This window comes from Eptesicus fuscus, chromosome 20, assembly GCF_027574615.1.
Source record: "Eptesicus fuscus isolate TK198812 chromosome 20, DD_ASM_mEF_20220401, whole genome shotgun sequence".
NCBI classification, from domain to species: domain Eukaryota; kingdom Metazoa; phylum Chordata; class Mammalia; order Chiroptera; family Vespertilionidae; genus Eptesicus; species Eptesicus fuscus.
The window spans coordinates 19025728-19037489 of record NC_072492.1 but is presented as its reverse complement, the minus strand read 5'-3'; the positions used below and the strand labels follow the sequence as shown (position 1 = coordinate 19037489).

Genomic DNA, 11762 nt, shown 5'->3' with positions numbered 1-11762 from the left:
TAGGGCTATAAGTAGCTCTCTTAAATTTTTTTTTTCCCCTGCAGACAAAAAAGGGGAAAGTTCTCCAATACTAAACCCATAAGATTCACCAAGAGTTACTTTTCATTTTACAGATTATAGCACTTATTACCTCCACCTCTGTCAGAGGCCCTCAGAATCCCTGTTGGAGATGGGAGAAGTGGAGGGAGGGACGTTTAGTCTTAAATAGCTTATTAGCAAATTACCCATTTTTCAATGACTTATGATCCTAGGAGTGAAAGTGGCAGTACCCTTCAGACCTCCACAGAAGACATACTAACCCACCAAGGCCCTAACTGTCCTGCCTAGGGAGAGGTCCTGGGTACCTCCTGGGGATTGACCAAATTTCATTCCTTACAATCTCAATACCTGGTCTTCAATAATGGATTGGGAGGGCTTCTGAGTGGGATGAACAGGGGTCCCCCTCTTAAAAATGAGAAATTACTTCCCTTCTAGTAAATGAGACGTTAGAAACCACTATAAACAAATAGGACAAGATTGAAAGGTGACTTTTCTTTTTACTGGTTTATAATAATTTTAAAAACCCCATCATACCCATAAACCACCACAGGTGAGAAGATGAGAGAGATGGAGAGTGAATGCTACAGTATGTGGACAGCTCAGGGAAACAGTATTCCCTAGGGGCAGTGTGGGATGAAGGCAGGGATTATAGATAGGAGGCCCTGGTTTGGCCTCTTATTGCTGGTTGGGGGTTGGCTGGCAGAGGGGTGAGGAGCTCAGGGTGAACTAGGAAACATCTCACACCAAAGGCAAGGGCAGTTGGGGACGAAGGTGGGGTCACAGTACATTTTCCATGCAGATTAGGGGTGGGAGTGAGAGCTTCAGAGATTTGTACCCCCACACAGGAAGAGATGGGTTTGAGGTTTGATATAAAGCCCCAAAATTGGTGTCTGGTCCAATTTCCTAAAATGGCAGCTCACCTTTTGGGGAGAGGCATTAGAAAAAAATCACAGCAAAAATATCTGGTTTGGAGCTCAAGCAAGGGTGAAGGGAAGACAGTAGTGCTCTTTCAATTTAACTCAGAGAAGGAAGAATTGGAAGGGGGCCTTGGGTGAGATGGTGGCCAACACCGTAGGAGAAGGCATTGCACCAGAAGCAATAGATGCTCCTGGGGGCTCAGGGACAGGGAGGTACCAGTGTTCACAGACGTCAGAAAAACCATCAGGAACAATAAATTAGGACTTCATGTTGCTATCATTTGGCATAACACAATCAGGCTTTTTTTTTTCTATTTTTAAATATAAGGCAACTTGCCAACACATAATTTAAAAACTGGTCTTCAGTCACATTGATTCAGATCACTTGAGAATTCTGGCTAAAGAACAGTGGATAGTAGAGTAAACAAACCCCCAAATTTTAAATAAGACCATCAGCTCACATTCCCCAGAGAAGAGAGGAAAAAGGGCTTATTTGGTTAAGGGGGGGAAAAAAAAAAGGCAGAGCCCAACTATGCATCTTTAACAGGAGGGTACAAAAAAAAAGTACAACGAAACATAATCTAAAGTTACAGAAAAGTTTAAATTTCTAGCCAACTAATTGTCTCTTGGGAATTAGATGTGTTGAGCATGGAGTGGGTATGAGTGAAGAGTGAGCAGGGGGCGAGAGGGGCTGTTTCCAATGTACACCCATCTTCAGCTGTTAGAACCATGCTCATTTGGTAAAGGAAGAATTCAAAGAGCTTAAGGCTTTGTGTTTTTCTTACTTTCTTCATCAAACTGAGGGGCTGCGAAAGGAGGTGTCTAGAAGGTGTATGTACCTGTGGGGCCACTCGCACACAATGCTACTCAAATCCACACTACATTCATACAGAAACATGACATTTAAAACTTACAGTGTAGAGCAATATTCTTAGCCAGTGTAGAGAACCAAAAAGCCTTTTTTTCTTTTTTTTTTTGGTGTTTTTAATTCCAAACTCCAATGTGATCATCCCTTACCTACCTAATTCCTCACGTAGGATCAGTTTTCTGTGATACTTGTTTTTTGGGTGGGGGCAGGGAATGCGGGCAGCAGATGGGTTAGGAGTGGCAACAGTGAGAAAAGGATCTTAGATACGCTGCATGGTCACTGCATCTCTCTAGGGCTGGAAAGGGGAATCAAAAACCAAGATACCAACACAAAGACACACTTTCCCCCCATGTCTCAAGGCTACGGCCAAGTGCCTGCAGGATGCCCTTGAGAGTATGGCAAGGGTAAGTTCAGTGGCTCTGGGATCAATGTAGACATAAACGCCTTAAGGAATGAAGAGAGGCTGAGAAGAGATGAAGACTGGTCAGTTTTGATTTGAGGTCTTTGCGGTGAATAAGGAAATAGCTTCCAGAGCACTTGGGAAGCCTGGCTTTTTAGTCCTAGAGAAAGAGAGACAGGAAAACAGGGAGAGGCCTAGCTTAGGAGGCTGGGCACCTATAGCGACCTCACCTAGGGCCCTTAGCTCACTTCAGTCCTAAGGGAAATAGGCAGAGCAGGACAAGACAGGAGGTGGCTGGTGGGAAATGCAAGGGGGGAAGGGAGATAGACTTGGCATAGGACTGACAGGCAGACATCGAAGAAAAAAGCCTGGGATTGGGATTAGGTCCTAACATAAATCCAAAAACTGCTAGGGGGAGAGAGAATGAGGGCATAGTGGAAGGGAGAGAATGAGGGCACAGAGAATCCCCCTCTGTCCTCAATTAGATCCCACTAAATTCCCTTTCTTAGAAATCTAAGAATGATCACATTGGAGCAGTAAAAATTTGAAACTATCCAATTACTCAAAAGTAAGACTAAACCTAGGAGGGGCTGTATGATGTATAGCTTGTGGAGGGCACCAGGACTACCTATCTATATCCAGGGTGCTGAATATGAAGACTTCGACTATCTGTGGGATCAGGGGCTCGGCTGCCAGGGGCTCGATGAGCCTTGTTTAGCATGGCCAGGCTCTGTTCTCGGAAGCAGGCCTGCTGGAAATCCCCACTTAGGTAATCCACTGTTTGCATCAAGCTGTTCTGGCTTGCCACTGGACCGCCCCCGGTCCCTGCTCGGTAGTGGGCCCCAGCAGCCGCTGCACAGTCGAGGGGTGCACCCGTGGGCTGCCCACCGTGGAACGGCATGGTGAGGTCCTGAGACCCCGAGCTGTCGCTATTGGGAGTGGGCAGAATGTTGTTCCACAGGGGTTGGAAGTAGTGACCATTGGGGTAGGCCAGTGGGGCTGCCAGGCCGTTGACTGGTGGGGATGGGGTTGGCTTCTCCATGGGTGGCTTCAAATGGAAGGACTGTGCCAGGCAGAGTTCCTGCGGGTAGGCAGGGGCCTTGCTCACAAAGCCAGGCCCTGCCAACTCGCGTCCTGTCGCATGCTTGCCTGTCAGACCAGGGGCCGGCGTCCCACCAGCCTCACTGCACATCTGTTGTAGGTGGGCCAGCTGATGCTGGTTCCAGGCAACTGGCTTGAGGTCGTTAGGATAGCCAGTGGGGGCTCGAGAGATGCCCGTGGGCAGGTTGACAGGGCCTGCAGCAGGCAATGCGGCCGCGGCCGCGTGGGTGTGCTCCATGGGATTGACCACACATGAAGGCATTGGTGTGGGGATGCTGTGGGTCGACACCCGGGTGCTTGCATTGATGAGCAGACTGCGACTAATGGGGCTGGGGTTGGCGATCTGGCCCTCACACACTGAGGTAGTGCTGATGCCTGCCCTCGTCTGGCAAAACTGGTTGATCTGGTGCACAATGCTGCTCAGGTCCGGGGGCTGGCTGTGCTGCAGAGTGGCCGCCATTGAAAGGGGGATAGTTGAGGTAGACACGGTCACATTCGGGGGGGCATCTGAGTCTGGCATCTTCCGGCCTCCATGCAACAAGGAACTGGGGGGATGCTGGAGACCTTGGTGAGACAGACCCTGAGGGTGGACCAAGCCCTGGGTTTGGGCCATGGGCTGAGGGTGGCCCAGGCCCTGAGGCTGCTGGAGGCTCGGAGGATGGGGCAGCGCCTGGGGTGGCGGGATACCCTGAGGGTGCTGCAGCGTCGGGGGAGGGGCATGGGCCAGGGTCTGTGCATGCTGCAGGGCCTGCTGGCGGGCCAGAGCCTGGGCCTGGGGGTGGGCTAAAGTGCTGGGTGCCACAGTAGCATAGGGCACCACTGGGGGGTTCATGATGGCCTCAGGGAGCAACCGGGCTCGGGTGCCGTCAAAGTCCTTGAGTATGCTTTTGGCTGGCACTTTGACAATGGCAAGCAGGCCCGCCTTGGTGGCAGCCTGAGTCGGGTAGGGGCTGTAGCGCTGGGCTGATGTGTCGAGGCCGTTCACAGTACGACGAACGTGTTTCCGCTGGGGAACCTTCACACTGTTGGGGAAGATTTTTATAGTCAGTGGGTTGTTTGCGACCTTCTTAGCATACGCGTCCAATTCGGCTGGGGTAGGATAGTGAGCAGTTCTCATTTTCTGTGTAGTGTCCCCTAGAGAGAGAGAAGGGGAAGGAGAGCAAAGAAGGAGAGGGAGCTCATCAGTGCCAAGCCAACCAGCCTTCTAGATTCCCCTTTTGAGGGTGTAAAAGGTGGGGGAGGTGAGGGGCTAAGTTGTCTCCCTAGCCTTCGAGTCAGACCCAGCCTCAGGCCCCATCAGTACTTATAATGGGCCAGGCCTTGTGCTAAGCGGCAGGCTATCTCAACGAATACTTGCTACCGCTTTAGGAAGCAGGTACTATCATGATGCTTGTTTTACAAATGACATCACTAAAGACAGAAATAGCAGAGCAACTTTCCAAAGTCCAGTATCTGGCAGAGACAGAAGCTGGCCAGTTCTCACAGAGTTGTTCTTCAACAGTGAGCTCTCCCCAAGTTCCTACCAGCCCATGCTGGCCTGGGTATTGCTGGTTCTAAGCAGAGCTGCTTGTGAGAGCCCTCAGTCCCTTTCCCCAGGACATCCTGGTAAAGAGGGCAGCCAGAGTGACTACTCTTCCATCTGCAGTGGCCAGGGAGGCATCAGCTTTCTCCTTAGCATTGGCAGCTGGGGCGTCATGCCCATTGGGTGGGCATCCTGGCATAGCAGACAGGATGCTTCTTTTTTAGGAGCAGAGGAATAAGCTGCCAACATCCCTCTCCCATCCCATGTCACAAGTTCACTTTTGTTTACAGCTTACTTTCAGCCTGATTGGGTAAAGATCAAAAGGCTTTATTTCCTTGAGGGGGGTGACAATAATGACAGGGCAGCGGAGAGGGAATTTGAGAAGAAAGGATTCAGAGAATCTTTTAAGTCCTGAGAGCCAAAAATAGTCTGTATTCGGCCCTTGTCAGCTGTCACTTTCCAAAATGAAAGAGGAAAAATCTGACTTCCTTTGGAGACTGCGGAATTACCCACTCAATGCGCCTCATTAATGTTAACAGTCTCTTTGTTCCCATCTCCAGTTGCCTCCCATCAGGGGGCTCCAGCGGATGTTGTGCTTCCAGTCAAAAAGGAAAAGGTTCTGAGAACAAGAGCTCTTTCAGGATGCCAGGCTCCTGCAAGGGGTCTCTGCTCTGTTATCCCTGTCTCTGAGGGAGGATCTCCCCAGAGTTTACACAGAAGGTGCTTAATAAAGGCTCGCTGAGTGACTAAGTACACAAACTGCCCAAAGCAGAAGGAAGGGGGCTTGGCTGGGAACCTAAGCTCAGCTAGCAGATTCCCTCCCTACTTCCTCCCCTTGCAGAAGGCAGCCATACAGAGCAGGGACTAGGCTGACTGAATGCTGGGCTTGTGACTTCAGCTGGCTTGGCTCAAGGAGACCTTATTTGAAAATCATGTCACTGGGCATCAACTGGAAGAGAAGTAGGCTAGTGACTGTGCTAAAGAAGAGGGCACAGCTGCCATCCTTTGGTGACATTGCTGGTTAGTTGGCAGCAACTGCTTAGAAATTGCTGTTCTTGGAAGCAGGAAAAGAAAGCTCAAGTCTAGGATGGGCAGAGAATTCAGGTCCACACTCAAGAATGTAGAACTTAGCAAAAAGAGTACAGAAAGGAAAAGGCTTAATGCTTTCAAATACTGGAACAATGCCTTGAACTTAGTAGATAGGCAAACATATTTAAGGGTCTGCTTTATTTACCGAATAAATGCTCTACCCATAAAGGAAATGTCTGTAAGATGACAGATTTCATGAACATCTTAAAATGATGAATGTGATGGTGACAACTGGGGTAGGAAGGAGAGGAAGGCAGAGAGGCTCAGAAATCGTTCCCATCCACTAGGTAGCACTAGCTGCTGAGGAGGGTCAAAGCTCTGAGAGCAGAGTTTGAGTTCTGCTTTTTGCAGGCCACTCTCCCTTAACTGCCACGTGTCCAAAATGGAAACCATCTCCACACGCCATGATATTTTGAATTTAATTGCATCTATAGACGCTTATGGCGTACAAAGGGTTAATGGGCTTCAGTCTCCATAAAGTGGAGCCATTTTCTGACCCTTCTTACATTCTCCTTGACAATAAGACATAAAAAAAAAAAAAAAAAAAAAAAAGCCTAGAATCACTGAGAGATAGTTCCTAAACTCAAGGTACCAGAATTCCATTAGAAACTGACCTGGTCAGCCACTGGACTTAGGTGTCTGTCTGACTGGTCAAAATCATGTAACACTCCTAGCTCAGTGTCTTAGCTAGAGCAGATATGTAGCAAATACTTGTTAAGTGCCATCAGTATGGGGACTGCCTGACTGAACAAATGGGCTGAGGAATGGGAGTTTGAAGCTACTGAGTTTTAGTTCAGACAGGAAATAACGGTCTGCCCCTGGGCTCTCCTCCATGTTAGTGGGCTTTTCTCCTTGAGGGCCAAGAGAGAGGAATACAGTTGAATAACAGAGTTCCTTTTAAAATTTTATTTATTTATTTATTTATTTATTTATTTATTTAGAGAAAGAGAAAGAGAGAGAGAGAGAGAGAGAGAGAGAGGAAGGTGGGGTGGAGGAGGGAGGGAGAAGAAGAAAGAAGAAAGAAGGAAAAAGGAAGAAGATGATGAAGAGAGAGGGCACAAGCCATGGATTTGTTCCACTTATTCATGCATTCATTGGTTGATTCTTGTATGTACCCTGACCGGAGATCAATAGAGTTCCTTTTTTCAAGTCAGTACCAACTCTCAGGTTGTTTTTTTTTTCTAGCAGAGGCAGAAGGCACGCATTCAGGAGTATGACACTGACATTGATTAGTTCTTTTTTTTCCCACAGGCCAAGGCTAATTAGTTCTTGTCCTGCCTCCACTGATGTTGACAGCAGTGATGGGGGTAGTCAAATAAAGGGACAAGAATCAAAGGGAAGTAACGGATGGGAGGGGAGAGGAGACACAGGCTACAGTATTTTTATTAAGGAAGAATATCAAGGATGAGATGAGTATATTGGACAAGAGGCCATATTCTGGGAATTCAGTACCAACCACTTCACTTATCAGACTTAAGCCCAACCCTTTAAAAAAGGTCAAGTTCTAAAATAATAATAATAAATAAATAAATAAATAAGGTCAAGTTCTTTACAATACTTTTTAAAAATATATATATATATTTTTATTGATTTCAGAGAGAAAGGGAGAGGGAGAGAAAGAAAACATCAATGATGAGAGAGAATCATTGATTGGCTGCCTCCTGCACACCCCATACTGGGGATTGAGCCCACAACCCAGGCACATGCCCTAACTGGGAATTGAACCATCACTTCCTGGTTCATATGTTGACACTCAACCACCGAGCCACTCCAGCCAGCTCTCAATACTTTTTATCTCAGTCCTCACACACAGGCATCCTGGAGTCTCTCTTTCTTCTATAACATCTTAAGTGCACAGCTAACACAGATACCACAGCTTTGTAAGCAAATTACTTATATATATCAAATGCCAACTGAGTCATTAATCAAGACATGAGGCAGTAAAAAAAGTAGGGAATATGTGGTTAGAAAAAAAGAGAGATCCAGATTCAACTACTGACTTTATTATCTAACTACCCAGTCTCAGGTCATTCCTCATTTATAACAAACAGGTATATGATATCTACTGTCCTGCTTCACAGGATTACTAAGATCAAGAGATCCAATGAATGGGAAAATAGTCTGTGGACAGGAACAATGACTGTTGATATTTATTATTCAAGGATATCAGTTTTGGCTAAGTCTGTCCAAAGATAGGACAAAGTAACCTGACAAAGGAAGCTCCAACTGTAGGACACCCTGGACTTGAGTCTGAGAGTTAAATGTAGCCGAAAGCACTTTTGTCTGTTCTTGGGACTAGGGGGAAATCTGCTTGAATACAGCTTCCCCACAGGGACCTCCCTATGTATCCTTCTATTTTGAAGGTCAGATGACATGGGTGGCATATACAGCAGAAACCTCTATCTATAGGTGGAGCGGCACAAGCAGTGTATTTCTATTGCAAGCTTTGGAACCTGACCCGAGTGTGAGTTCTAGCCCCGTCACTGAACTGTAATGTCATGTTGGCAAGTGGCAAACACTCTGTGCCTCATCCTTAAAAGAAAGATAAGAGTGTCTCCTATACAGAATTATTGAGGAATGAATAATAACATATATAAAAATACTCAACAGGCCCTAGCCAGTTTGGCTCAGTGAATAGAGAGTTGGCCTGTGGACTGAAGGGTCCCGGGTTCGATTCCAGTCAGGGGCACGTGCCTGGGTTGCGGGCTCAATCCCCAGTAGAGGGTGTGCAGGAGGCAGTTGATCAATGATTCTCTCTCATCATTGATGTTTCTATCTCTCTATCCCTCTCCCTTCCTCTCTGAAATCAATAAAAAGTATTCAAAAAATGTATATATATTTAAAAAATGCTCAACAGTGTGGTGACTGTAGGAGGGGAGTGAGTGGAGTTGGAAGAAGGGATAGAGATATATGGTGATGGAAAAAATAAAATAAAATAAAAATAAAAAACTCAAGATAGTACTGGCACATGGTTAGCAACTCAACAGATGAACAGATGTTAAGTTAATATTGCTGATATTTCTATGAGTTTATTCAATCATTTGGGCCAATTAACAATTTCCAGACCCTTCCACTAGGGGGCAGATAGACATACTAAGAAGCAGTAAAAGAATTTTGACATTTGTTCCAGATCCAAAACTGCAATAAAATCAGTCAAAGTTATTATCTAAAAGACGATTTGAAAACCAAAGTCTTTTTTAAAAAAAATATTTTATTGATTTTAGAGAGGAAGGGAGAGGGAGAGAGATAGAAACATCAATGATGAGAGAGAATCATTGATCGGCTGCCGCCTGCACACCCCACACTGGGGATAGAGCCCACAACCCAGGCATGTGACCTTGACCAGAATCGAACCTGGGACCCTTCAGTCCGAAGGCTGACGCTCTATCCACTGAGCCAAACCGGCTATGGCAAACCAAGGTCTTTTGATCATTTCAGCCATTCAACCAAAAATATTTATTGAGCCACTACTAGATACCTGACCATAAACTGAGCTTGGAGTTAATAAAGAAAAAATGTTCAAAAACACATTTTTCTGGGTGATTAGGAGAAGATGGGTCAGAGGAAAACAAATTTCCAAGTACAGAATTCCAAAATGGCTAGGACTCTCAAAGCAAGTGACATCATGGAATATATATAATCTAGAAAAGCTCTAGGAAGGCATCCACCTAACCCTAACTCTGGTCCTCTACCAAGTACAGGACCCACACCAAACCAAGATTTCTTTAATCCAGCCTGCCCTATGGCAAATCATCCATCTAGGATGGGAAACACATTACATTCTCCTACACACACCGAACAGGAAGGGGAGAAGAGAAAACGTGGAGTTAGAAGGAATCAATCCTGTGACTCTATCTATACAGGTGGTGACTCAAGCCTGGGAAAATTAGCCAGGTGACTTATAGTGCTGGGCCAAGAAGCCACATATCCTGACTCCTGATCCAATTCTCTTCCCTTGAGCTGACTCTTACAACATACAGCACAGTAAGCTATCAACATCCGTATCTCATCCCCACCCCACCAGATACCAAGTTCTGTGTTTCTAGGAACTTAGAAGACCCTTCTAAGAATGGGTGTAGGGAAAAGCTGAATTACAAGTCACAAAACTGGTTTTAAGGTTTCTATAACTGGTAAGCTTGGGTTCTAAGCAGCTCTTTAGCTGTTGGTTGCTAAAGAAGACAGCTTATGCTCTATCTCACCTTAACTGTAAATATTTAACACTAACAGCTATAAGTCAAGATTTTTCTTTTTTTTTTTTTTTATACCTTTTGGGAGAGGAGAGAAGAAAGCAAGCAGGCTTAAAAATACCAATAGGATTTCTCCTCTGCAAAGATGTGGATTTAGTTAAGGATAACAACAAGAGTCAAAGGAATTCAAATACACTGTCCCCCAAATGGACTGGTGAGTCTGAAACCAGGAAAGAAGGATATCTCAATTCTCCAATATAAACTAGGGACAGTGGTTGGCAGAGGCTACTTAGGAGCTGCTTTGAGGAAAAAGAAAAGTGGAGATCTCAATGTCAGCATCCAAGATAAAGCTGCCAATTTGCCTTTCCTCCCAAATGGCTCATCCCTTGATATCACATCTCTAGGTGAAGCTGTCAAAGTAAGTTAAGGAATGTAGAAGACAGTGAACTGCTCTTTATCATCTTATTGTATGATTCCAAGTATACCCCCTTTCCAGTGTGTCCTCTGGAACCCATAACCAGTCACAATGCAGTTAGCATGGAGATTTGGGTGGCCAGGGAGCACATACAACTTCATCACACGTCATCACTTATGAAGAGAAAGGCTGGGGGGAAAGCTGGCACAGCAGAGCTTGCCTATTGCAGAAGAAAGACGGTCACCTTCAGTTTTGTCATTATACAAGTTGGATTCATTGGCCAAATCCTAGAACTAACCAGGCTCTGAGTCTTACTCTCCCTCAAAGAAAGAAGTCAGAAGCTAGATTATTTTAACTTCTGAAGATGATCTCATAGAGCAGGGTCAGTAAACTATAGTCTGTGGGTCAAAATCCAGCTGCTATTTTTAATTAAAAGTTTTACTGGAACACAGTCACATGCATTGTTTACATATTGTCTACAGCTGCCTTTGCCCTACAATAGCAGAGCTGAGTAGAAGCAACAGAGACCATGGCCCACAAAGCCTAAAACATTTGCTATCTGGCCCTGTACAGAACCCTATATCATAAAGGATTCAGATAAGATGCTGAAGCACCTTTTCTATTAAAGGGGAAGTGTAGATGTTTCATTGATTTCCCCTTTTTGCTCTAAAAGGAAAGTCTATTCCAAATTTAGGGCCATTTTGACACTTGAAGATACTGTATATGGTAATGAGCCAGGAATAGAATAATTTCCTTGCACATTCATGCAGTTCAAGAATAGAAGGTAGTAATCTGGGAAAGCATGAAGTACAAAGCCCCAATTCCAGCCAATTTGAGACAAAAATCTAACAGACAATTCTTAAAAGCTCAATCATGTGGGAAGTATATTAGCAGGAATATACCAGAAAGACTGAGAAAGCTAGCTCTTTATCGCTCTGAACTGAGGTCACTGGCTCAGAAGGCAGACAGCAAAGCCAAAGGGAATTGTCTGTTTCCATGGTAGAGAGTACTCAGAGAGTTCAAAACAACAGAACAGTGTAAATAGTTTGTTTCTGAGATATAATAAGTAATCTGAACTGTGTGTTTTCATTTAATTCCTCATGGGGATTCAATTTGAGATACTTTTTTAAAGGGTGATTATATATCTCCTGTAAAACTCCTTATAGCGCTCAAGAGAGATATCAGCAACAACTAAAATTAAGATGCTATACACTGGGAAATTCT

General features: G+C 45.3%; 1 protein-coding gene across 2 annotated transcripts in view; it reads right to left on the bottom strand.

Moving 5' to 3' along the window:
• Positions 1-522: 522 nt before the first annotated feature.
• The window catches only part of FAM222B (family with sequence similarity 222 member B), a 65944-nt gene continuing 54704 nt past the window's right edge, over positions 523-11762 (bottom strand). Inside the window, exon 3 of one of the 2 annotated variants that reach the window (XM_054709035.1) lies at positions 523-4459. In XM_054709035.1, coding sequence (XP_054565010.1) covers positions 2853-4459 — 1607 coding nt within the window. In that variant the 3' untranslated portion in view covers positions 523-2852. The remainder of the gene's footprint in view (positions 4460-11762) is intronic. The other variant, XM_028154920.2, reaches the window with a different exon arrangement.